This window comes from Pongo abelii, chromosome 20, assembly GCF_028885655.2.
Source record: "Pongo abelii isolate AG06213 chromosome 20, NHGRI_mPonAbe1-v2.0_pri, whole genome shotgun sequence".
In the NCBI taxonomy this organism is placed as follows: Eukaryota; Metazoa; Chordata; class Mammalia; order Primates; family Hominidae; genus Pongo; species Pongo abelii.
Window position 1 is genome coordinate 1,317,605 of NC_072005.2, and position 26,710 is coordinate 1,344,314.

Here is a 26,710-nt window from a genome sequence, read left to right on the forward strand (position 1 = left end):
TTACAGGCGTGAGCCACCACACCCGGCCAATTTATTGTTTTATTATTTATTTTTATTTATTTTTTTGAGATGGAGTCTTGCTTTGTTGCCCGGGCTAGAGTGCAGTGGTGTGATCTCGGCTCACTGCAACCTCTGCCTCCCGGGTTCAAACAATTCTCCTGTATCATCTTCCCGTGTAGTTAGGATTACAGTCACCCGCCACCACATCCGGCTAATTGTTGTATTTTTAGTAGAGACAGGGGTTTCGCCATGTTGGCCAGGCTGGTCTCGAACTCCTGGCCTCATTGATCCTCCCACCTCGGCCTCCGAAAGTGCTGGGATTCTAGACGGGAGCCACCGCGCCCCACCAAGGCTGGGTAATTTATAAACAAAGGAGGTTCATGGACTCACAGTTCTGCATGGCTGGGGAGGCCTCAGCAAACTTACAATTACGGTGGAGGGGGAAGCAGGCGTGCCTCACCTGACTCAGGCGAAAAGAGAGGGAGAAAGAGCAGGGAAAACTGCCTTATAAAACCATCGGATCTCGTGAGATCTCACTCACTATCGGAGAGCAGCACGGAAGAACCGCCCCCAGGATCCAATCACCTCCCACCTGCTCCCTCTCTCCACACGTGGGGACCATGGGGATTACAACGGAGATGAGATTTGGGTGGGGACCCAGAGCCAAACCTCCTCAGGACCTCTGTCCCCCCGACTCTCCTCCCACTGCCTCTGGGCACGCTGGCACCCCTGCCTCCTCTTTTCTGGTTGGTCCTTGGTGAGATGTGTGTTCAGCGGTCCCAGAACCTGGCGTTGCTCAGGCTGGAGTGCAGTGGCGCGATCTCGGCTCACTGCAAGCTCCGCCTTGCCGGTTCACGCCATTCTCCTGCCTCAGCCTCCCGAGTAGCTGGGACTACAGTCGCCCTCCACCACGCCCGGCTAATTTTTTGTATTTTTTAGTAGATACGGGGTTTCACAGTGTTAGCCAGGATGGTCTCGATCTCCTGACCTCGTGATCTGCCCGCCTCGGCCTCCCAAAGTGCTGGGATTACAGGCGTGAGCCACTGCACCCGGCCCAAGACCCTGACTCTTAAAAAATAAGGCCAGGCCAGGTGGCTCACACCTATAATCACAGCATTTTGGGAGGCCAAGGCAAGTGGATCGTTTGAGCTCAGGAGTTGGAGACCCGTCTGGGAAACATGGTGAGACCTCGTCTGTATTAAAACCACAAAAAATTAGCCAGGCACAGTGGCACATGCCTGTAATTCCAGCTACTCAGGAGGCTGAGGCAGGAGAATCGCTGGAACCCAAGAGGTGGAGGTTGCAGTGAGCCGAGACTGTGCCACTGCACTCCAGCCTGGGTGACAGAGCAAGACTCTGTCTCAAAAAAAAAAAAAAAAAAAAAAAAAAATTAAAAAAAGGCCAGTCTCAGTGGCTGACGCCTGTGATCCCAGCACTTTGGGAGGCTGAGGTGGGTGGATCACCTGAGGTCAGGAGTTCGAGACTAGCCTGGCCAATATGGTAAAACCCCATCTCTACTAAAAATACAAAAATTAGCCGGGCATGGTGGTGTGTGCCTGTAATTCCAGCTACTCGGGAGGCTGAAGCAGGAGAATCGCTTTAGCCCTGGGAGGCGGAGGTTGCAGTGAGCCGTGATCATGTCAGTACACTCCAACCTGGGTGACAGAGCAATAACCTGTCATAAATAAATAAATAAATAAATAAATAAATAAATAAAATTCAAGCTCAGTAGAATAAAAAATTCAGCTTTCCAGTTGTCCTCGCCTCATTTCAGGTGACAAATCATGCAGAGCTGGTGGCTCTGTATCACACAGTGCAGATTTAGACCATTCCCATAATCGTTTTCATCACTGTAGAAAGTTCTATGGACAACACTGGGCTAGAACATTCTAGAAGATTCTAGAAAGATCCAATACAGGAGCCACCAGCTACCTGAGGGTAATTACATTTAAATTTAGACTTAAATTCTGTTGGCTGGTGAAGTCCAGCACATGCTGGTGTGGGTTTTTTTTTTTAGGGGTGAAGTAGTTAGACTGCAGCAAAAACAGGGGCTCCCATCACAGTTCTGTGCAGGGGGTGAGTGAGACTGAAGAAGCCAAAGACCATATCCCAATTCCCTTTCTGAAATCATCTCCCATTATTTTCACCTGTTCTCTGATTACTCTTTGTTCCCTGAGTGTGCCCTGTCATCCCACCTCCACACATTTGCCATACTGTCTCCCTTTGGCCCCCACATCCAACCAGCCCGTCTAGCCTTCTCCAACATCCCCAAGCAGAATTCATTGGGCAGAATTCATCTCTCCCTCCTCTGAGCTCCTGATTCACCCATCCATCCTCCCATCCACCCAGCTGTCCACCCATCCACCCATCCATCCATCCAACCATCCACCCACTCATCCATCCACCCACTCACCCACCTGTTCACCCATCCACCCATCCATTCATCCATCCAACGATCCATCCATCCATCCACCCACCCATCCATCCATCCAACCATCCACCCACTCATCCATCCACCCACTCATCCACCCACTCATCCATCCACCCACTCATCCACCTGTTCACCCATCCACCCATCCATTCATCCATCCAGCGATCCACCCACCCATCCATCCACCCATCCATCCATCCATCCATTCACCCACCCATCCATCCATCTCCAACCATCCACCCACTCATCCCTTCATCCATCCATCCATCCATCCATCCATTTACCCACCCATCCATCCATCCATTCGTCCACCCACTCCCCCATCCCCATATCCAACCACCCATTCCTCCATCCATCAATTCACCCACCCACGCACTCACCCACTCATCCATCCATCCATTCATCCATCCATTCATCCACTCATCCACTCATCCATTTACCCACCCTCCCATCCATCTACCCACCCATCCACCTATTCATCCATCCATCCATCCATCCATCCATCCATCCATCCACCCTCCCATCCATCCACCCATCCATCCACCTGTCCACCCACCCACCCATCCATCCACCCACCCATCCATGCACTCACCTGCCCATCCACCCATCCATCCATCCATCCATCCAATCATCCACCCACCCATCCATCCATCCAACCATCCACCCACTCATCTATCCATTCATCCATCCATCCATCCATCCATCCATCCATCCATCCCTCCATCCATTTACCCACCCTCTCATCCATCCACCCACCCATCCACTTGTCCACCCATTCACCTGTTCACCCATCCACCCATCCATCCATCCATCCATCCATCCATCCATCCATCCATCCAACCATCCACCCACCCATCCATCCATCCATCCTTCTGTCCGTCCATCGATCCATCCAACCATCCATCCATCCATCCATCCACCCATCCATCCATCCATCCATTTACCCACTCTCCCATCCATCCACCCACCCATCCACTTGTCCATCCGTCCACCTGTTCACCCATCCACCCATCCATCCATCCATCCAACTATCCACCTACCCATCCATCCATCCATCCATCCATCCATCCATCCATCCATCCATCCATCCATTTACCCACCCTCCCATCCATCCACCCACCCATCTACTTGTCCACTCATCCACCCACCCATCCATTTACCCACCCACCCATCCATCCATTTATCCACCCACCCACCCACCCAGCAACACATCCATCCACCTACCATCCATCCATCCATCCACCCACCCACCTATCCATCCATCCATTCATCCACCCACCCCCATCCCCCCATCCAACCACCCGTTCATCCATCCAATTCATTCACCCATCAACTCACCCATCCACCCACCCATCTACTCACCCATCCGTCCATCCATCCATCCATCTACTCATCCACCATCCACCACCCACCCACCCACCCATTCACCATCCATCCATCCATCCATTCATTCACCTGCCCATCCACCCACCCATCCATCCCCTCCAGAATGTAAGCATCTGAGGTCAGTGATTGTGAGGGTGCCTATAGTGGGCCAGCTCTTACTGAGCACCTGCTCTGTGCCAGGCTCTGTTGCTCACTACTAGCTGGTGGCTTACCCTTGGTTAAGACCCCAATTCCCCATCCTACAGATGCAGAAACCGAGGTTGAGAAGGCAAAGTGACACACCCAGGGACAGCCCAGGAAGGTGGTGCAGCAGACAGGGGCTCAGGCATCTGACTCTAGAGCCCACCATTTTCCTCGTGCATGGCGGACATGGGGCACGGTCTCTACCCTGGGGACATCCCAAGGGACACACAATGTGTGGGTGGTGTATTCTTCCCACCAAGGGACACACAATGTGTGGGTGGTGTATCCTTCCCACGTGGAGCCTACAGATGGGAGAACCACAGCCCTGCCACTCAATGTCCCCCGTGTCTGATGAGACCTAGAACAGGGGATTTTCAGCAGACATTGGACTAGGGTCACCCCACCATGCCAAGTCCATGAGTCAAAGGAGGTGAGTGACAATAGCAATGAGACTTTGTGCCCAGGACACAGGCCAGCCCTCAGCCCTGGGCTTCCCTGAGCTGTGCCAAGACATGGAGAGGCCAATGCATGGGATCTTTGCTTTGCCATTGCTGCCCCAGCCCCTCTAGAAAATTCTTCCAGCTCCTTAGTCAGAAATGTGGTCCCTGTAGGTGGTTAGAGTTCGAGTTATTCCAACTCCTATTAGCTCTGATGATGGAAATGTTGGCATGGAAAAGTTGGCTTTCAGGCACAGCTGGATCCAGGGTCTCGAGCAGCAACTTTAAGAATCCAGACTGGGCCAGATGCAGTGTCTCATGCCTGTAACCCCAGCACTGTGGGACGCTGGGGCAGGCAGATCACTTGAGGCCAGGAATTCGAGAGCAACATGGAGAATCCCCGTCTCTACAAAATATACGAAAAATTAAAAAATATACAAAAAATTAGCTGGGCATGATGGTATGTGCCTGTGGTCCCAACTACTAGGGAGGCTGAGGTGGGAGGATCATTGGAGCCCAGGAGGTCAAGGTTGCTGTGAGTTATGATTGCACCACCGCACTCCAGACAGGGAAACAGAGCAAGACCTTGTATCTTAAAAAAACAAAAACAGAATCCATCTCTGGCCATCTCTTGGGCTGTCCCCAAAGGCTACAGACACTTCAGACTCTCACGTGTCAGCTGAGCAACTCTGCAGTGGGAGTGAGCTCATCCCTCGGATGTCTCTGGAAGTCCTGGGACCAGCATGGTGACACCCCTGGCCCCTGGCTGGGGCGCCTCAGCTCCTCTATCACTACATCTCTCAGAAACCCCTACAGCGGGTCCTGGCCAGTCTAGACTTGGGCCCTGCCCTGGCGGGTCACCCAGCAGCCTCCCCACGCTTTGCCATTCCCTTCCACTGGGCAATTCCCCACCCCACCTCCCAGGGTCTTTGCGCTTAGCCCTGTCATGTCCTCTCTTCTCCCAATTTTTTTTTTTTTTTTTTTTTTGTCCTTGTTGTTGACAGAGTCTTGCTCTGTCACACAGGCTGGAGTGCAGTGGTGCAATCTCGGCTCACTGCAGCCTCAACCTCACTTTGCTCAAGTGATCCTCCCGCCTCAGCCTCCCAAGCAGACGAGACTACAGGTATGTGCAGCTTCCTCCCAGTTTGGAGGTGCCTCTCCTCTCCCCAGCCTCCCCAGCAGTTAGGTGACAAACTGACCCCACTTGGGGCTACCCAGAAGCAGAGCTGCTCCATGACACCCCCTGACTCCTTGCAGCACCAGACAAAATCGTCCTCTTCTGCCCACTCTATCGGAACTCAGGGACTGCAGGAACCCCCATATCCTTCCAAAAGACTCTCCTCCACCCCCTTGACATTTGTCCCATCTTTGAGCCCTCGACCCCTTGGGGGCTGCTCCCATTCTCTCTCTGACCCAATTGCAGAGAGGGGAGGGGGCATCCGCACACCCGCCCCTCCCTGCAGCCTTCTGCAGTCTGGCTGAGGCACAAAGTCAGCCCAGGTCACAGGGTGTGTGGCCTGCAGCCGAACCCAGCAGCTCTGCACAGCTGTGGCCAGACCCAGGTTAACAGTCCCTCCCGGCCGGGCGCGATGGCTCACCCCTGTAATCCCAGCACTTTGGGAGGCCGAGGCGGGCGGATCACGAGGTCAGGAGATGGAGACCATCCTGGCTAACACGGTGAAACCGTGTCTCTACCAAAAATACAAAAAATTAGCCGGGCGTGGCGGTGGGCGCCTGTAGTCCCAGCTACTGGGGAGGCTGAGGCAGGAGAAAGGCGTGAACCCGGGAGGCGGAGCTTGCAATGAGCTGAGATGGCACCACTGCACTCCAGCCTGGGTGACAGAATGAGACTCTGCCTCAAAAACAAAACAAAACAAAACAGAAAAAAAAACAAAAACAAAAACAAAAAACACTCATGATTGGATTTAAGGCTTTCTCTAATTCAGGATGATTTCATCTTGAGATCCTTAATTATATCTGCAAAGACCCTTTTTCCAAATAAAATCACATTTTCACTTTCTGGGGGACTCCTTATTTTGGTGAGGGGACTCCATTCAACCAGTGACACGCCCCTCAGTCTCACCGAGAGGGAGTTTGGGCCTCGAAACACCCTGTGTTCTGCAGAGGAGGGAGTTCAGGCCAGGGGCCTGGGCAGGGCTGGGCTTGAACTCAGGCCCTCTGAGTTCTCTGGTGGTTCCTCTCCATCTGAGCCTCCTCGCCTCCTTCTGGAAGCTCTCCAGGCCTCTCTTCCACACGTGCTTCTCTTTCCCTAGTGGGTTCTAAGTTCCAGGCCCCTCCCCAAGGTCCACTCCCCAAGCCTGCAGCCTGTGTGCCCGGCCCCCTCCTTGTCCCCGGAGCGGCCCATCCTGATACCCAGGGGCTTCCTGGCCGTTTTGGGATGGCCGGCTGGGACGGCTCACCATGGGTCCAGCCTGTGGTCTGTTTTTTTTTTTTGAGACGGAGTCTCACTCTGTCGCCCAGGCTGGAATGCAGTGTCACCATCTCCGCTCACTACAAGCTCCGCCTCCCGGGTTCACGCCATTCTCCTGCCTCAGCCTCTCAAGTAGCTGGCACTACAGGCATCCACCACCACACCCGGCTAATTTTTTTTTTGTACTTTTAGTAGAGATGGGGTTTCACCATGTTAGCCAGGATGGTCTCGATCTCCTGACCTCGTGATCCACCTACCTCGGCCTCCCAAAGTGCTAGGATTACAGGCGAGAGCCACCGCACCCCGCAAGCCTGTGGTCTCAACCCCAGCCCTGAAGAGCTACATCTGGTGGCCCCATGTGTCATGGCTCCCAGAGCAGTGGGGGGATGACCACGGCTCAAACGTCCTTCACAGACCAGGAGGCATTGGGGTCAAACCTGGGATGGGCATTTCCAGGCCTCAGTTTCCCCATCTGCAAGACTGCTGGACGGTCTGTTGGGATGGATCCCACACACCCAGAGAGCTGGGCAGATGTCCCCGAGGAAGGACAGCCTGGGTCTCCTGTCTCCGTGGAATCCATGGTTGAACACCCACAAGGATGGGGGGGACCTGAGGTTTGCTCATGGGGAGCCCAGCTAGACCCTCCCCCACAGACCCAATTCCTTCGTCTGGAACAAGACAGTGCCTGGTCGGGGTGAGAGCCTGGACCACGGAACTGGGGGGTGAGGGGCTGGATCCGGGTGTCCCCTGCCCCAGGGTCTCCCCTCCTGGTACCCACCCCCCACACCACGCTGAAGCCGTGTGCTCACATGTAGAAAAGAGGCTTTATTAAGAAGGCTTTGAAGTCAAAAAATAAAACTCTTGATACAATTTTTTTAACCCTTAAATCAGCTCAGCAAATATATAATCAGTAATTTAGCTGTGTAAGATTAAAGGTCCATTACTTTATTTAAAATAAAATATATTTTAGTTCTTAAAATTTATTCCATAAAGTACATATTTCCCTATAAATTCCCTACATATACACAAGAGGTAAAAAGTAAAAGTAAAAAAAAAAAAAAATTAAAAAAATTTAAAAAATGACAACAGAAACCGCAGTAGAAAGAGGATTAATAATTAACAGAAAGTTAGAAATTTGATTGGAACGCCCCTCGCCCCCGCCCCGCTGTCCCCCTCCGGCCGCGCATGCTTGATGTACAAAAGCATAAATGCTTAGCCCCAAAAAGGGAGTAAAAATGTCACCCTCCTCCTATGGAACGTCTGTGCGGCCTGAGACCGGCCGGCGAGAAAAGTCAAATCAGAAAACGGCTTCGGACAAAAGGAAAAACACTGAGCGCTGGAAAAATCGTGTTTTTTGTTTTGTTTTTTAAAGATCACCCTGGAGGGGAGGGGTGTCTAAAAATAAAAAAATAAAAAAAAGTGCAAGCGGACCTTTTCTCTCCGGTTTATTGTAACCTGACCACTCAATACTGTCGTTGAAGGGCTGAGGCGCCGCCGGGCTGCGGGGTCTCCGTCTCCACGCCTGGGGCGGCAGTTAAAGCTCATCTGTAAACACTGGCCGCCGCCCACCCCCTGCCCCCTCGGCCTCCGCCCCTCGCCCCCTCCCCGTCCCTCTCCCACCCCGGGTCCCGCCCCGTCTCCCGCGCCCACCCCCGGCCCCCGCGGATGGCCCCGGTGGCGGCGGAGGCCTCGGCCACGTGGCGGTCCGCGCTCTAGGAAAAGATATGAATGGCCTGGGTGGCCGGCGTGCGGCAGGCGGGACACTCGGGCTCGCTCTTGCCGCAGATGCGGACGGCGCAGTCCATGCAGAAGAGGTTGTGGCCGCAGGGGACCAGCGCAGCCATCACCTCGCCCTCGGCGCACACCACGCACTCCCGCGCCAGGGCCGGGGCCGAGGACGCCGAAGGGGGCTTGCGGCTGTTCTCGGGGGCGCCGGAGTCCAGGGGGGCGCAGGCGGCGGCCGCGGGGCTGCTGGGCAGCGAGGTGGCCGTGGAGAAGGCGGCGCCGCCTGGGAAGGATACGGGGCCCTGCGGGGGTCGCCAGGACAGCGCGCCCACCGGGTCCGGGGCGCCGCGGCGGGACAGCGGGAGCTCCAGGCGGAGGCCGCCGGGCTCGGGCAGCGTGGGCGAGTGGCGGGGGGTCCCGGCCCCACTGCTGCGCCGGGCGCCGGCGGCGGGTGGTCCCGGGGCTCCGTTGACCGTGGAGCAGCCGCTGAAGGCGGGCAAGGGGGCGGCGCGCTCGAAAGGCGCCCAGATGGTGGCCGCGGCGGGCACGGTCAGGTCCAGCGCCAGGAAGTCGAAGCCGAAGTCGCAGTCGTCGGGGGCGGCCGTCCCCACCGGGGCACCGGGACCCTCCGCGCCGAAGGCGAAGCCCCCGTTGCCGGAGCCGCTGTAGGGGCTGGCGGGGCCTGGGTCCGGCACGGAGGGGCCGCCGCGGCTGCCCGCGTAGAAGGCCTCGGGGGCGCTGGGGGCGCCCAGGGCCGTGTCCCCGCGGAGGCCGGCCGTGGCCGTGGGAGGCCGTCGTCCCGGGTTGGGGGTCTTGGCCCAGAGGCTGGCGGCCACCCCGAGCAGGTCCAGGCAGACGTCGGTGCCGTTGGCGTGGAAGTCGCTGTCGGGGCCCGCGTCGGTGAAGGCGCCAGTGCGCAGCGTGATGTGCGCCTCGATCTCCTCGCGCGCGCGGTCCACGTTCTCGGGCATCCCAGTGACCGCGAACACCGGCTCCTTGTCGCGCCCGGGCGTCACGATGTAGGTGTGCGTCCGCTGCTGGATGCGCTTGATGGTGGCGCCCTTGGGCCCCACCACCAGCCCCACCACCCGGTAGGGCACGCGCACCTGGATGGTGGTCTGTCCGGGGAGGTTGGGCGGACCCTGGGCGGCACCGGGCAGACCCCCGGCCTTGCTGCGTGTGGCGCGGATGATGGAGAAGTGTTCGGCCGCTGACAGGATCTCACGCTTGGCCATCTCCACGTCCTCCTTCCGGCCCGTCACGATGAAGACCGGCTCCTCGCCCCGCACCGGGGTCTTGATGTAGGTGTTTGTCTTGGCCCGCAGGGCCTTGATCTTGCAGCCTGTCGGGGAGGGAAGGGAAGGGAAGGACAAGGTAACCCAGAGCCCCCTGCGCAGCTCAGCCCCGCTGGTTATGCGGGTTTCAGGGCCACTGAGGGAGCCCCTACCTCCCAGCCTGTGCCCAACAACACTTTATCCTCAGACACTCCACGTCCCTTCTTCCCTCAGCCTCAGTTATGCGGGTTTCAGGGCCACTGAGGGAGCCCCTACCTCCCAGCCTGTGCCCAACACCACTTTATCCTCAGACACTCCACGTCCCTTCTTCCCTCAGCCTCAGTTTCCCCTCTGGGCTCCAGAGTTTGGCCTAAAAGCAAGATGGCAAGGGGACCCTGTTTTAGATTGAAAGGTGTGCGCCATAATTTATGCTCACCTGGAACCGCAGAGTGTGACGGCTGGGGTGTGAATGTTTCCCCCAGGTTCGTAAACTGGACCCTAATATGTGGCATTGATAGTATTAATAGGTAGGTTCGGCTGGGCCCGGTGGCTCACCCATGTAGTCCCAGCACTTTGGGAGGCCGAGGCAGGCGGATCACTTGAGGTCAGGAGTTCCAGACCAGCCTGGCCAACATGATGAAACCCTCTCTCTACTAAAAAGACAAAAAATCATCGAGGTGTAGCGGCAGGGACCTGTAGTCCCAGGTACTTGGGAGGCTGAGGCAGGAGAATCACTTGAACCCAGGAGATGAAGGTTGCAGTGAGCTGAGATTGCACCACTGTACCCCAGCCTGGATGACAAAGCAAGACTCCAACTAAAAAAAAAAAAGCTGGGTGCAGTGGCTCACCCCTGTAATCCCAGCACTTTGGGAGGCCAAGGCGGGTGGATCACGAGGTCATGGGCTCAAGACCAGCCTGGCCAACATGGTGAAACCCTGTCTCTACTAAAAATACAAAAAATTAGCCAGGTGTGGTGGCGGGCACCTGTAGTCCCAGGTACTCGGGAGGCTGAGGTGGAAGAATCGCTTTAACCCGGGAGGCAGAGACTGCAATGAGCCAAGATCGCACACCACTGCACTCCAGCCTGGGTGACAGAACGAGACTGTCTCAAAAAAAAAAAAAAAAAGCCGCAATTAGCCAGGTGTGGTGGCGCACGCCTGTAATCCCAGCCACTGGGGAGGGCTGAGGCAGGAGAACCGCCTCAACTCAGGAGGTGGAGGTTGCAGTGAGCCAACATCATGACACTGCACTCCAGCCTAGCCACAGACCAAGACTCCGTTTCAAAAAAAAGCCACAGTGGCAGGGTGCAGTGGCTCACACCTGTAATCCTAGTACTTCGGGAATCTGAGGCAGGAGGATCACTGGAGCCCAGGAGTTTGAGACCAGCCTGGGCAACATAGCAGGACCCCATCTCTACTACAAACAACAACAAAAAATTAGCCAGGTGTGGTGGTGCACACCTGTAGTCTTAGCTACTTGGGAGGCTGAAGTGGGAGGATCACCTGAGCCCGGGAGGTGGAGGCTGCAGTGAGCTATGATCACACCACTGCACTCCAGCCTGGGCGACAGAGCAAAACCCTGTCTCAAAAAAAGAAGAAGAAAAAAAAGACACACAGACACAGAGGAGCTGGCCATGTGGGGACACAGACAGAGACTGCAGTGATATCTACAAGCCAAGGACTGGCCATAGCCCCCGGAAACTGAAGGCGCCCCCCGCCCTGCCCCATGGAGCCCTCCCTGCACACACCTTGACTTGGAACTTTTATCTTACAGAAATGAGGAGACGTTTCCATAGTTTCAAGCCCCCACTGTGTCAGCCCAGAGAGCAATTGCAGACCCTCTGACACCACCTCCCCGCCCAACAGGAGGGGAAGCCGAGATTCAGATTGTGGAGACTGCCTACAATTTCCTTCCGGCCAAATGACCCTCCCCAGGCTACCAAGACCCTGGCCTAAGGGGAGCCGAGGTCTTGGCCCGACTGCCGACGCCCGCACCCTGACTCCAGATGCCTCGGAAGGGTCCAGGTGGGCCCTAAGGGGCCTGCTGTGGCTTCATTCTTGTTGGCTGGGCTGGGGGTCTGACCTGGTGAGGGACATGAGTGTCAGTGAGGGAGGCAGGGGTCTCCTCGCCGATTGTCTAGGCAACCGCTGACCAGGTGTGGCCTTCTTGGGGTTCCAGACATTCTTACCCCACCCCTGGGGCCTTAATGGTTTTTTTTTTTTTCTTTTCCTTTTTTGAGATTGTCTCACTCTTGTTACCCAGGCTGGAGTGCAGTGGTGTGATCATAGCTCACTGCAGCCTTCAACTCCTGGGCTCAAGTGATCCTCCCATCTCAGCTTCCAGAGCTGGCACCACCATGCCCAGCTTAATTAGTTATTGAGACGGAGTTTTGCTCTTGTTGCCCAGACTGGAGTGCAGTGGTATGATCTCGGCTCACTGCAACCTCCGCCTCCCAGGTTCAAACAATTCTCCTGCCTCAGCCTCCTGAGTAGCTGGGATTACAGGCGCCTGCCACCACACCCAGCTAATTTTTTTTATTTTTAGTACAGACGGGGTTTCACCATGTTGGCCAGGCTGGTCTTGAACTCCTGACCTCAGGTGATCCATCCACCTTGGCCTCCCAAAGTGCTGGGATTACAGGCGTGAGCCACCACGCCCAGCCTATTTTTATTTTTTGTAGAGATGGGGTCTCACTATGTTGCCCAGGCTGGTTTCAAATTCCTGGGCTCAAGCAGTCCTCCTGCCTCGGCCTCCCAAAGTGCTGGGATGACAGGCGTGAGCCACCGCGCCCGGTGTTTTGAGCCACTGCCTGCAACCCCCTCAGGCTCTGAGGAAGCAGAGGGAGCCGCAGGGATGTTTCAATACAGTCAGAAGGTGGCTCTGAGAGGAAAACAGTGTTGCTAACTCTTCCACAGTGCAAGAGAGAAACTGAGCAGGATCAGCACTTTTGATGGGGAAGAAGTCAGAAACTGCCTGGGCCAGGAAGATGGAAGGTGTGGGGCCTGGAGGCTGGTGGTCCCAGGGGCTCGGTAGGGAGGACCCTGGGAGGGGTGGTGGGGGTGCACCCACTGGGAGGGGGACAGCAGTTTTCCCACCCCAGCTACGCTGCCACCACACCTGTCCCTCCCAGTCGCAGCATTCCATTTGCCTCCATCGCACCCAGTCCCCTCCATTCCTCTGTGCAGTCCGGTGTCCTCCAGGAAGCCCACCCTGACTGCACCGGGTTTGGCCTGCTCTTCTGAGTCTCTCCTAACAAGCCTGACTTTCTGAGCTGCCTCCCTGAGGCCGGGGGATGGGGCTGGGGAGTCCCCTGGGCACTCGGGGGACCTTGCTATGCCTGTTTCTTCACTGTGAAAGGGGAAGGTAAGAGGCCTGGCTTCACAGGCCCTCAGAGGGCCATGACCAGGCCGTTGGCTCCTGGCAGCCACCCTGGCAGGTCTCACTGCAGCCCACAGTGTTTGCTTTAGACAGATCCTCCTTGAGAGGAAACTGAGGCACAGGGAGCGGAGACCCAGCAAGGCTGGGGCAGGAGATGCCACCCACAGATGGAGGCTCCACTGGCCCTGCCCACAGGCAGGAAGTGAGCCTGTTCCCCATCACGCCGACCCGGCAGAGGGCAGAGCCTGCCAGCGTTGCCAGGGTGCAGCACGGGGTCCTCCCTTGCTGATCTGGGAGCTGCCCCAGGTCCCCAGAGGGTCACACGTGGGAGAGGCTGCCCCGACGTGGCCACCGCTGAGCTCACAGGCTGTGGTCACAGAGTCTGGTCTGGGTGAGATGACAAATTTGGGAGATGGGGGTGGAAAGGAAGGGGGCGTGTGACTGTGTGAGCAGAAACCAGGATGGTGCTGGGAGCCACGCACGCGTCGGGGCAGGGGAGGGAACTGGCGCCTCCCTCTCCCCTTACTCCATCCTGCCCTAACCCAGACGGTGGTGCTGGGTGGAGACCTCACAGCTAGAAGGCCTCTAGGATCTCCAAGATGGAGCTGGAGCTCAATTCATTGGTGCTCCCTCCACTTTGACACGTGCCGGCCCCCAAAACTCCACCCACATCAAGACCCCAAGAGGCCAAGGAATCAGGGCTCCAGGAGTGATCCCAGCCCACCCCTGCCCCACTGGAAATGACACAGCGAGGCCAGAGGGACAGGAAGCCTGAGGGGCGGGCTCTGGGGGACACCGAAGGCACTGAGATGCAGATTCGTGGGCCATGTCCCCAGGATTCCAACTCGGAGGGCTTGAGATGCCTGGGAATTGGGGTGACCACCCCAGAGTCTGGCCCTGACCTGTCCCACATCCCCAACCCACAGCAGCCAAGTCTCCCCATGCCAGGGCAGGGCCTCGGGGCCCCACGCAGCGCACACACCAGTGGGCATCACTCTTCTGGCCCGTCCAGGGTCCTGGCTGCAATGACTGTGCACTACGGACTCACCAATGAAACCACAAGTCCTGGCATGGGAGCCAAGGCTGCCAGCCCAGGCTGGATGGGTTTGCCATGGCAGGAAGTGGAACGTGAACCCCAGGGAGCCGCTGAGGCAACAGCAAGGGCAGGATTCCGGAAGCAGGACGGGGCGAGAACAAGGTCCCATAGCCAACACTCAGTCCAACACGCGGCCGCCCCCTGCCAGGCAGCCGGGTGAGGCGGGACAGCAGCATCCCAGACCTGGGACACCATGGAAGCCAGCGGGAGCTGAGGGGTCTGGTGGGGAGGAAGGAAGCTGGTTCAGCTGTCAAACTGGGATGTCAAAACCCCCTCCCAGGTCAGGAACAGTGGCTCACACCCGTATGTAGTTCCAGCACTTTGGGAGGCCAAGGCAGGAGGATCACTTGAGGCCAGGAGTTCAAGATGAACCTGGGCAACATAGCAAGATCCTGTCTCTATAAAGGGTCTCACTCTGTTGCCCAGGCTAGAGTGCAGTGACACCATCACAGCTCACTGCAGCCTTGACCTCCTGGGCTCATGCGATCCTCTCACCTCAGCCTCCCGAGTAGCTGGGACTACAGTTATGCACCACCACGCCCGGCTAATTGTTTAAAGCTTTTCTGCAGAGACAGGGTCTTATTACGTTGCGCAGGCTAGTCTGGAACTCTAGGGCTCAGGTGATCCTCCCATCTCAGCCTCCCAAAGTGCTAGAATTACAGGTGTGAGCCGCCACATCCGGCCTCTACAAAAAATTTTTAAAAATTAGCCAGGTGTGGCCGGGCGCGGTGGCTCACGCCTGTAATCCCAGCACTTTGGGAGGCCAAAATGGGTGGATCACGAGGTCAGGAGATCGAGACCATCCTGGCTAACACGGTGAAACCCCGTCTCTACTAAAAATACAAAAAATTAGCCGGGCGTGGTGGCGGGCGCCTGTAGTCCCAGCTACTCGGGAGTCTGAGGGAGGAGAATCGCTTGAACCCGGGAGGCGGAGCTTGCAGTGAGCCGAGATCACACCACTGCACTCCAGCCTGGGCGACAGAGCGAGACACCACCTCAAAAAAAAAAAAAAAGAAAAGAAAAGAAAATTAGCTGGGTGTGTTGGTGCGCACCTGTGGTCCCAGCTACTCGGGAGGCAGAGGTGGGAGGATCGTCTGAGCCCAGGAGGTTGAGGCTGCAGTGAGCTACGATCACACCACTGCACTCGGGACAGAGCAACAGAACCAGACCCTGTCTCAAAAACAAAACAAAACAAAACAACAACAACCACCAAAAAAAACACCGCTCGGCGTGGTGACTCACACCTGTAATCCCAGCACTTTGGGAGGTAGAGGCAGGCGGATGACCTGAGGTCAGGAGTTCGAGACCAGCCTGGCCAACATGGCGAAACCCCGTCTCTACTAAAAATACAAAAATGAGCCTGGCGTGGTGGTGACAGATACCTGTAATCCCAGCTACTCGGGAGGCTGAGGTGAAAGAGTCGCTTGAACCTGGGAGGTGGAGGCTGCAGTGAGCCGAGATTGAGCCACTGTACTCCAGCCTGGGCAACAAGAGCAAGACCCTGTCTCAAAATGAAAAGAAAACACCTCCCGGGGAATGAAGGGAACATGTACCCTGCACTAATACCAGCACTCTCAGCTGGGTCTGCCGTGTGGAGGTTACCTAGCAGACCCTTTCTTTCTAGGGCTCTGCAGTGTATGGATAGGAAAACCATGGCATGGTCCCCACCAACGCCCCAGCACTGTCCCCAGTCACCGGGAAAACCTGAGGCCTGGGGGGATGGGAGAAGAGGAGCCTCTAGGGCTTCAGCAAGGAACAAGGGACAGGAGGGGAAACAGTGAGCCAGGGGTCTCCCCCAGCTGAGGGGGACAATCTAAAATCACTATCCTCAGCCTGTGCCAACAGCGGAGAGAGGGAGCCCTGAGCAGCTTCCAGTCCTAGCCCTGCCTTCAACATCACTCACTCGCTCATTCATTCATTAGCCACAGAACACCTTCTGTGTACAGGCCCCGGCAAGATACTGAAAACCCAAACATGACCAAGCACCTGCCCCGGTTCCTGTCCCTGGGAACGTGCAGGGGGAGAGGCCGCCACGGAGCACAGATTCACCCAGGGTGCCCGGCAAGTGGGGTGAGAAAGGAGGGTACATGTTGGGGTCTCAGCAGGAGCAGGGCCAGAGGTCCCTAGAGCACCTTTGCTGGCCGGCTGGAGGGAGACGCCTGTGCTTTTGGGTCTCCACTTTGCCTGTCTCTCAGACAGGGCTGCCTCCCCTCACCCCCAGCCCTCGAGCTTTGGAATCTGAAATTTTCTTTGCTGACCCACCAGAGAAACTAGGGTTTGAATCCCAGCCCATGATTTTGTTTTTGTTTTGGAGACAGGGTCTTGCTCTGTTGCCTAGACTGGAGAGCGGTGGCAAGATCATAGCTCACTGCAGCCTCGACCGCCCAGGCTCAAGTAATCCTCCTGCCTCAGCCTCCGGAGTAGCTGGGGCCACAGGAGCATGCCACCATGCCTGATTTTTGTATCTTTTTTTTGTAGAGACAGGGTTTCGCCATGTTGGCCGGGCTGGTGTCGATTCCTAGGCTCGAAGGATCCTTCTGCCTCAGCCTCTCGAAGTGCTGCTATTCCCTCAGTTTTTACTTATCCTTTACCTCTTGCAGCCTCTGCCTCCCCATCTGTGACCTGGGAGCTGCAGGACCTTCCCTGGGGCACATTATGGGCCTCAGCGAGATGGGGCAGGTCAAGTCTGGCATAGGCTTAGCACACAATAGACAGTCAATAAAGATCTAGCCATGGCCTGGCGCGGTGGCTCACGCCTGTAGTCCCAGCACTCTGGGAGGCCGAGGCGGGTGGATCACCTGAGGTCAGGAGTGTGAGACCAGCCTGGCCAACATGGTGAAACCCCGTCTCTACTGAAAATACAAAAACCAGCCGGGCATAGTGGCACGTGCCTGTGGCCCCAGCTACTCCGGAGGCTGAGGCAGGAGGATCGCTTGAACCTGGGAGGTAGAGATTACAGTGAGCCGGGATCGCGCCATTGCACTCCAGCCTGGGCAACAGAGCGAGACTCCATCTCAAAAAAAAAAAAAAAAGATATAGCAAATGAATGAATTGGAGCCTCCAGCGGATGGGTGGGAACTCAGAGGGTGTGAATGACCACAGTCTGCCCAGAAAGCACTCGGACCCCCTCTAGGATCGAGAGAACTGAAGCTCAGAGAACAGCACGTGGCTACCGGGGAGAGGGCTGGTGCCAGGCCTGTGTGACTGTGTGTGTGACACCTGTGTGGAGGCCGGACAGGTGCACCCTTCGTGGCTTCCAGGGAAGGGGTAGCCTTGGAGCTTGGGTTTGACAGAGAAGCATGAGAAATTCAGAGAGCCCCAGGGTGGAGAGGAAGGTGAGTAAAGGGGCAGGGCCGGGGCACAAAGGACATTGAAAGGTATGCTTGAGAACAGGGTGGGTGGGAGAAGCTGGGAGCCACAGACGGTTCTACAGTGTGGAAGATGTATGGACTACTGAAGCTGCCAACCTGTCCTGACATTCACAGTTGCATCCCTGGCAACCCGCACTCCACTTATGGGGTGGCTGCTGTGTGTGACCTGGAGCTGGGATTAAAACCAGCAACTTGGGTCCAGGCATAGTGGCTCACACCTGTAGGAGCCCCAGCACTTTGGGTGGCTGAGATGGGAGGATCGCTTGAGGCCAGGAGTTCAAGACCAGCCTGGGCAACAGAGCAAGACCCTGTCTCTACAAGAAATTTTTTTAAATAAACAAATAAATAAAACTGGCCGTGCACAGTGGCTCACGCCTGTAATGCCAGCACTTTGGGAGGCGGAGGTGGGCGGATCACTTGAGGTCAGGAGTTTGAGACCAGGCTGGCCAGCATGGTGAAACCCTGTCTCTAATAAAAATACAAAAATCAGCTGGACGTGGTGGCACGCACTTGTAATCCCAGCTACTCAGGAGGCTGAGGCAGGAGAACTGCTTGAAACCAGAAGGCGGAGTTTGCAGTGAGCCCAGATCGCGTCACTGCACTCCAGCCTGGGCGACAGAGCGAAACTCCGTCTCATAAATAAATAAATAAAACCAGCATCTTGCCCCAGAATCCTCTACCCTAATGGAGGTGAGACACCTGCACATCACAGAGAAGGGCCTTCATGTGCACAGGGCCACAGGGCCACGGCGGCCTGCAGGACAAGCAATCAGGGCCCACTCTACCCCCGACCCCCACTGTACCCCAGGGCCTGCCTTGCTGACCGCCACCAGCAAGAGCCCAGTAAGTGGGTGCAGAACGCACAGGCCAGAGGTGGGGGCTGAGCCTGGTGCCCACAGACTCCATTTCCCATGGACCTGCCCCTAGAGAATTCCCACCCTGAGGCCACAGGTCTAGAAGCTCTCAGCCTGACCCTGACTCCTGCCAGCTCCCCATGTGGCCATAGCCTCGCTCAAAGGCCCTTGGGTGCCAGGACAGGCGCGTTCACAAAGAACACAGCCACACCCTCCACCACCTGGAGGTCACTTGGTCCCCAGGCCTCGGCTTGGACGTCCGTCTCCACAGGCTCCCAGACACTCCGCACAGGGCAGCTGTCCCGTTCTAGGCCCTGGGTATGGGACATGGAAGCCGGGCGGAAGGCCTCAATGGGGAGGCAGTAACAGGATGGTAGGGCGCCCTCCTGCCAGGGGGTCCCACTGAGGGCAGTCATCAGGGCTGGGACAGCACCCAGTCCCTCCCCACCCACCACACCAGAGCATGGTTCCCGGGCCCAGCACCATGCCTGACCCTCCATGGGTCCCCATATGAGCTGGACAAATGAACGACCAAAAGACAGGAGGCTGTGCTGCCCCACCCACCTGGACCGAGGGAAGGGGCGGAGGGGAGGGCGCCCTGGTGGTCCCCCGCCTGGGGCCAGGGCCATAGATGACCTTGTAATCCCAGCCCCCCACACCTTTCTCTGGCCTGGGTTCCCGAGGGCCCGGGGGAGGTAGGGACCCCTAGCCCAAGTGTCCTGCGGCACCACCTCCAGCCCCGCCAAGGCCCCACCCCAAGTTCTAGAACCTGGCTGATCACTGGCGGTCAGCGGGGACCCAGGAGCGGGGAGGGGTGGCGGGAAGGCAGGAGAAAGTTGAGGGAGGCAGGCGGGCGGGTGGCTAACGGGGTGGTGGGTGTGAGCTGGGCCAGGCACTGCCCACCACCCGCCCGCCCGCCCCGCAGCTCGGGGGCCAATGAGCAGCGGCCGGCCTGATGTCACCCTGCAAATCTCAGCCTCGCTCTCTAACAAAGAGAACAATGGGGCGGCCAGAGGGAAGCTCCGACGATGCCACCGCTGGACCCCACACCCGGGGCCTGCCGCCCGCCGGCCTGCCCAGCAGGCTGCACCCCAGAAGTGGCTTTGACAGCCGGTCCTTCCCCAGGCCCCGAAATCCCTGACTCGGGGCCGGAGAGTGGAGCAGGGACCCTCTCCTGCCCGGTCCCGTCCCCACCCCAGTCAGGGCCCCAGGCTGGAGACTGAGACGTGCGCTCTTTGTACTGTCAGCCTTCTCTCCCGGCCCTGCAGGCGGCCCCCCTAAGCCACCCCTAAACCCGCGCTTGCCCCGCCCCGCCGCCTGTGCTGGGTGTGGGGCGCCCCCCGCCCGGCCGGACCCCGGGCCCTCGAGCCCCTCTCTGGGGTGCCCCTGCGGGCGGCCGAGGGCCTGGGCTGCGGCGAGGCTCCCCGGAGCCTTTCCGGGCTGGAGGCGGCCCAGACAAAGGCGGCGGCGGGGCCGGAGCGCGCAGGGGAGGAGCGCGGGCTGCGCCCAACTTTCTCCCGCGGCCGCTGCAGGACAAAGGCGCAAAGGCAGCGGCCGAGGCCGGAGCCCACGCGGGGCGTGTCCGGTGCGGGGCGTCCGGCGCGGGCTGGGCTGGGCTCGGGCGACCCCCTTCCCCGGGGCGGGCGGTGCGGGGATCCCCAGGACAGCAACCCCCGACGAGGGCCACTCACCCTGGCGACCCACGATCTCGGCGACGTGCTCGGAGCTGGGCACCGGGACGCACTCGGTCATGTTGACGCTTTTCTTGCGGCTGCCGATCACGCTCATCTGGTCGGCCAGCAGCGTCGGGGGGCCCAGGGCCGCGGGGTGGGGCGCGAAGCCCGCGAACACGTCGGGGGGCGACGGCCGGGGCGGTGGCGGCGGCGGGGGACTCGCGTTGGGGTCCAGCAGCGACAGCGACCCGGGGGCCACGGCCACGGCGGGGGCCAGGGTCGGGGGCGCGCCGGCCTCAGGTCCGTCGGGGGACACAGGCTCCGGAGCCGCCCCGCCGTCCGCGCCCCCGGCCGCCGCTGCACCGTCCCCGGCCGCCCCCTCCTCGTCCGTGTCGCCAGCGCCCCCCAGCCCGAGCGCCGACAGCTGGTCCAGCGCCAAGCGGAGCGCGGCGGCCGCGTCGTCGGGTTCGGGCGGCGGCCGGGGCGCGGGCGCGGCCTCCTGGGCGCCCTCGGGCGGGGGCGCAGGTCCGGGTCCGGGGTCCTCCCCCGCCGTCCCCGCGCCGCCGCCGCCGCCGCCCCCGCCCCCTCCGCCGTCGGGCTGGCCGAGCGAGCTGGGCATGGCGGGCGCTAGCGCTGGGGCCCGCGCTCCTGCCGCCCGCGCCGCCGCCGCCGCCCGCGCCGCCCTCCGCCTCTGCGAGCTGGGCCGCCGGCCGCCTGCATCCAGCGGCGGGGGCGGGCACGGGGGGCCGGGCGGGCGGGGCGGCGGCGGCTCGGGGCTGCTCGGGGCCGGGCCGGGCCGGGCGGCGGCAGCGACTCTGGCTGCGGCTCGGCGGCGGCGGCGGCGGCGGCTCCTCGGCGGCCGAGGCGGCGGCGGCGGCGGCGGCGGCGGCGCGGGACGCTCCTTCCCTCCCGCCGCCTCCCGCGGCCCCGCCCCGGCCCCACCCCCGCGACGTCACGCCGCGGCCCAACAATGGGCGGCCCGCAGGGCGCAGGCGCGCGGGGCGGGGCCGGGGGCGGGGAAGGGGCGGGGCAGGCGCCGGGCACGTGGTCCAGGCCCCGCCTCCGCTCGGCGCTCGGGCGGGAAGCCGGGCGCATCCGCACGTGCGGTCGCTGCTGCCGGTGTGTGCGTCCCAGCCCCAGCCTGGACAGCGCTCCCGCCCCGAGTCTGAGAGTCCTTACCTCGCGCGCCCCAGGGCCCGAGGTCCCGCTCCCCAATTTCCGCTAGAGATCCGGGTCGCCCCCAAGCGAGGTCTCTTGCTCCACGCCCGCTTCCTTGTGCCGGGGACCCCCACCTCCCTGCATAAAGGCGTGGGGTCCTCTCCAAGTCCCCCTCGCGATCCCACTGGACTTCGAAGTCAGGCTCCTGCCCCGCCCACCGCCTCTGTGCCAGGGTCCACCCCCCGCCCCACGGTGCACCCCCCAGGGCCTGGGGTTCCAGTCCCCAAGTACCCCTTGCTATCAGGGTGGGTTTTAGGGTCAGGCCCCTGCCCCACCCCCAGCCTCTGTGCCAGGGACAGCTCCACAATCATGCACACCCCAGGGCCTGAGGTCCCTCTCCCCTAGTCTCCCCTAGCTCCCCTCTGGCTGGCTCCAGGCTTTGGGGTCAGGCCACCTCCTCCACACCACGTCCTCCGCCCCGCCCGAGGCCAGAGACCTCTCTACCACAGTGGTGCTTCCCTGGCGAGGGCAGGTTCACACCAGCCAGAACCCTCCATGTGGAGCCCCACCCTCTTCTGGGGTGCCTTTCCCCGCAACGGGCATTGTCCACCTCTAAAGCCACCCTTGCTGGGCGCGGTGGCTCACGCCTGTCATCCCAGCACTTTGGGAGGCCGAGGCCGGTGGATCACGAGGTCAGGAGTTCGAGACCAGTCTGGCCAACATGGTGAAACCCCCGACTCTACTAAAAATACAAAAAGTAGCCAGGCGTGGTGGCGCGCACCTGTAATCCCAGCTACTCAGGAGGCTGAGGCAGGATAATTGCTTGAACCCTGGAGGTGGTGGTTGCAGTGAGTCGAGATTGCACCACTGCACTCCAGCCTGGTTGACAGAGCAAGACTCCTCTCAAAAAAAAAAAAAAAAAGCCACCCTTTCCCAGCGGCTCTTCCTCCAGCTGTCCTTCGGGGCCTTCCTTGCACCTGTGGGGTTTTTTGTGCTAAACCTGCCTGGCTGGGTCTACCTGCCCCCGTCTTCTACCAGACCTGTCCCTGGCTGGCTGTGCAAACTTGGACCGAAGGCAGGGCTCTCTGGGCAGGAGTGGGGCAGCCTGCCCCTTTGCCTAGCAAGGCTTCTCCTCTGTCCCCTCCCCCAGCCTCACACACCCTGGGTCCTCCTCAGCCATTCATCTAGTCCCTCAGCCACAGCCACCCACTGCTGGGCCCTTCACTTTTGGTGGCTTCTCTGCCCACTTCTTCCAGGCAGGCAGGGTCAGGATCCCCCTGCCTGGAACCCTTCCCCACCCAAAATCTCTCTCCTGACCCCAGGCTGCATCCAGCCCCACTTCCCCTCCTGGGGTCCTGGACTTCTCTTTTGTACACGCCCATGCTTGGAATTGTTTTTCCATCTCTCTTTATTTCTCTCTCTTTTTGTTTTTCTCTTTCTTCCTTTCTTTTATTTTTCTTTCTTTCTCTTTCCTCTTTTCTCTTTTTCTTTTCTTTTTCTTTCTTTCCTTTCTTTTTTTCTCTTTCTCTTCCTTTTTTCTCTCTTTTTTTCCTTCCTTCCTTGCTTCCTTCCCTTTCTTTCATCCTTTATTTCGTTCTTCATTTCTTCCTTTCTCTCCCTTCCTTCCTTCCTTCTTTTTTTTTTTTTAGACGGAGTCTCGCTCTGTCACCCAGGTTGGAGTGCAGTAGCGCGATCTTGGCTCACTGCAAGCTCCGCCTCTGGGTTCAGGCCATTCTCCTGTCTCAGCCTCCCGAGTGGCTGGGACTATAGGTGCCCGACACCATGCCCAGCTAATTTTTTGTATTTTTTATAGAGACAGGGTTTCACCGTGTCAGCCAGGATTCTCCCTTCCTTCTCTCCTCCCCTCTCCTCTCCTTTCCTTTTCTTTCTTTTTCGGACGGAGTCTTGCTCTGTTGCCCAGACTGGGGTGCAGTGGCTATTCACAGGTGTGACCCCAGGACAGATCAGCATGAAAGCTTTGACCAGCTCCGTCTCTGACTTTGGTGGGTTCAGCCCTCCTTAGGCAACCTGGTGGTCCTCCCAGTCCAGGGAGTTCATCGTATTAATGTAGACGCCAGATCAGCATAGCTCACTACAGCCCAGAACTCCCGAGCTCAAGCAATGCTCCTGCCTCAGCTTTCCGAGTAGCTGGGACCACAGGTGTGCACCACCACACCCGGCTACTTTTTGTATTTGTAGACAGGGTCTCTTTTTTGTTGCCCGGGCTGGTCTTGAACTCCTAACCTCAAGCAGTCCTCCTGCCTCAGCCTCCCAAACTGCTGGGACTACAGGTTGGTAACACTATGCCCAGCCGCTTGCAATTATTAGTAGCATTGTCGGCTGGGCACGCTGGCTCACACCTGTCATCCCAGCACTTTGGGAGTCCGAGGCAGGTAGATCACCTGAGGTTAGGAGTTCTACATCAGCCTGGCCAACACGGTGAAACACCGTCTCTACTAAAAATATGAAATGAGCCGGGTGTGGTGGCATGAGCCTGTATTGCCAGCTGCTTGGGAGGCTGAGGCAGGAGAATCACTTGAACCCGGGAGGTGGAGGTTGCAGCAAGTCGAGATCACACCACTGCACTCCAGCCTGGACAAAAGAGCAAGACTCCGTCTCAAAAACAAACAAACAAACAAAAAAACCCTGTGTCTAATAAACAAATGAATTTATGAATGAATGAAGCAATGAATATTTAATTCTTTCCCAGTTCTGGAGCCTCAGAGTCAAAACTCAAGGTATGGGCAGGGCCGTGCCCCCTTCAAAGGCTCTGGGGAGGGTCCTTTCTGCCTCTTCCATCTTCTGGGGGCTCTAGGCTTCATCACTCATTGTGGCCGCATCGCTCTGACCTAGGCCTCTGTCTTCACACACCCACGTCTCCCTATATGTGTCCTGGTTTCCCTCTTCTCGTGGGAACAGGAATCACGGGATGAGAGTCCACCCCACTCCCGTACGACTCTGGCTTAACTTGATCACGTCTGCAGACACCCTCTTTCCAAACAAGGTCTCATTCAGAAGTTGTGGGGTCGAGGACACAGACATCTCTGTGGGGGCATGATTCAACCCATAATATACCTCCTTGGTTGTGACAGCCCAGATGCCCACAGACGTGGCCCCTGGGCCCAGAGTCACCTCAGGTGGGAAGAGCTGGTGTAGGTGGTGGTGCTATCGTGGTCACTGTGAAATTCTTTCAGGCCCACTCTGCGTCTGATGTTTTTTACTTTTTCTTCTTTCTTTTTTTTTTTTTTTTTTTGAGACGGAGTCTAGCTCTGTTGCCCAGGCTGGAGTTCAGTGGCACAATCTCAGCTCACTGCAAGCTCCACCTCCTGGGTTAAAGTGATTCTCCTGCCTCAGCCTCCTGAGTAGCTGGGACTACAGGCATCCACCAACATGCCCAGCTAATTTTTGTATTTTTAGTAGAGACGGGGTTTCACCATGTCGGTCAGGCTGGTCTTGAACTCGTGACCTCAGGTGATCTGCCCGCCTTGGCCTCCCAAAATGCTGGGATTACATGGGTGAGCCACCATGCCCGGCCGCGTCTGACATTTTTTCATAGGAGAATGTTGGAAGAAAATCACATAGGAAGGGAGGCATTTTGATCGGGCAGGGTGGGGGTTATGGGAGACAAGAGGAGCCGTGATCATCGCTGATGAAGCCTGGGGGTGGGTGGGCCTGGGGGATCCATCGTCTTGCTTAGAGTACAGTTTTTGTTTTGTTTTGTTTTGTGTTTTTGAGAATGGAGTCTTGCTCTGTCACCCAGGCTGGAGTTCAGTGGGGAGATCTCGGCTCACTGTAGCCTCCGCCTCCCAGGTTCAAGTGATTCTTGTGTCTCAGCCTCCCGAGTAGCTGGGACCACATCCAGCTAATTTTGGTATTTTTAGTAGAGACAGGATTTCACCATGTTGGACAGGCTGGGCTCAAACTCCTGGCCTCAGGTGATCCGCCTGCCTTGGCCTCCCAAAGTGCTGGGATTACAAGTGTGAGCCACCGCACCCGGCTGCTTGGTGTGTACATTTGAAAGCTTCCATAAGAAAAAATACATATTTTAAGTTTTAAAAAAGTGTTCTTTGAAGAGAGATTCATTTGTAAACGTTTGTGGATGAAAACAGCATCAACCCCCCCCCGCCCCGCCATCCCGGGTGGGGCATAGGCGGGCTTGGAGGGCAGGCAAAATGGTGGAGTTAGAGAGGAGGCTTCTGGGGCCAGCGGGGGACCTGGGTTTACTTCACTGTCTTATTGCTTTTATTATATTTAGTACAAGGAGCCCGGTGTGGTGCCTGTAATCCCAACACTTTGGGAGACCGAGGTGGGAGGATCGCTGGAGGCCAGGAGTTCAAGACAAGCCTGGTCAACATAGTTAGACCCCTGTCTCTACAAGAAATCTATTTATTTATTTTATTTTTTGAGACAGAGTCTGGCTCTCATTGCCCAGGCTGGAGTGCAATGGCGTGATCTTGGCTCCCTATAAACTCCACCTCTCAGGTTCAAGCGATGCTCCTGCCTCAGCCTCCTGAGTAGCTGGGATTACAGGAGCCCACCACCACGCCTGGCTAATGTTGTATTTTTAGTAGAGAAGGGGTTTCTCCATGTTGGTCAGGCTGGTCTCAAACTCCTGACCTCAGGTGACCCTCTTGCCTAGGCCTCCCAAAGTGTTGGGATTACAGGCGTGAGCCACCGTGTCTGGCCTATTTATTATTATTATTTTTTTGAAGACAGAATCCCTTCACTCTGTCGCCCAGGCTGGAGTGCAGCGGCATGATCTCAGCTCACTGCAACCTCTTCCTGCCTGGCTCAAGGGATTCTCCTGCCTCAGCCTCATGACTAGCTGGGACTACAGGCACCTACCACCATGTCCAGCTAATTTTCGTGCTTTCTAGTATGTATTGGCCACACTGGTCTCAAACTCCTGACCTCAAGTGATCTGCCTGCCTAGGCCCTGCAAAGTGCTAAGATTACAGGCGTGTCCCACCTTGCCCAGCCTGTACAAAAAATTTAAAAATTAGCCGGGTCTGATGGCACACACCTATGGGCCCAGCTACTTGGGAGTCTAAAGTGGGAGGATTGCTTGAGCCCGAGAGGCAGCGGTTGCAGTGAGCTGAGATTACGCCACTGCACTCCAGCCTAGGCGACAGAGTGAAATCCTGCTTTAAAACAAAAGAAAAAAAAAAAAGGCCAGGTGCAGTGGCTCACACTTGTAATCCCAGTACTTTGAGGGGCCAAGGTGGGCAGATCAATGGATCACCTAAGGTCAGGAGTTCAACACTAGCCTGGCCAACATGGCAAAACCCCGTCTCTACTAAAAATAAAAAAATT

At 57.9% G+C, this 26,710-nt stretch overlaps 1 protein-coding gene and 1 long non-coding RNA gene across 2 annotated transcripts; both read right to left on the reverse strand.

Annotated features, from left to right (window-relative positions):
- Nucleotides 1–7,678: 7,678 nt before the first annotated feature.
- On the reverse strand, nucleotides 7,679–21,114 carry MEX3D (mex-3 RNA binding family member D). Its single transcript, XM_009252552.4, has 2 exons — nucleotides 20,258–21,114; nucleotides 7,679–9,935 (listed from the first exon to the last, which is right to left on the reverse strand). Exons 1-2 carry the CDS (start codon nucleotides 20,856–20,858, stop codon nucleotides 8,581–8,583), a joined length of 1,956 nt encoding a protein of 651 aa, XP_009250827.3. The 5' UTR covers nucleotides 20,859–21,114; the 3' UTR covers nucleotides 7,679–8,580.
- LOC134760620 (uncharacterized) lies at nucleotides 12,049–19,329 on the reverse strand. Its single transcript, XR_010138394.1, has 2 exons — nucleotides 17,281–19,329; nucleotides 12,049–16,744 (listed from the first exon to the last, which is right to left on the reverse strand). It is a non-coding gene; the product is annotated as an uncharacterized LOC134760620 (long non-coding RNA).
- Nucleotides 21,115–26,710: the final 5,596 nt, after the last annotated feature.

Bases quoted from the DNA above. Each gene is read 5' to 3' on its own strand.
- MEX3D (XM_009252552.4), bottom strand. From the start codon at position 20,858: ATGCCCAGCTCGCTCGGCCAGCCCGACGGCGGAGGGGGCGGGGGCGGC. The intron at 9,936-20,257 runs GTGAGTGGCCCT...CCTCCCCGACAG, and splicing joins CGAGATCGTGGGTCGCCAGG to GCTGCAAGATCAAGGCCCTG.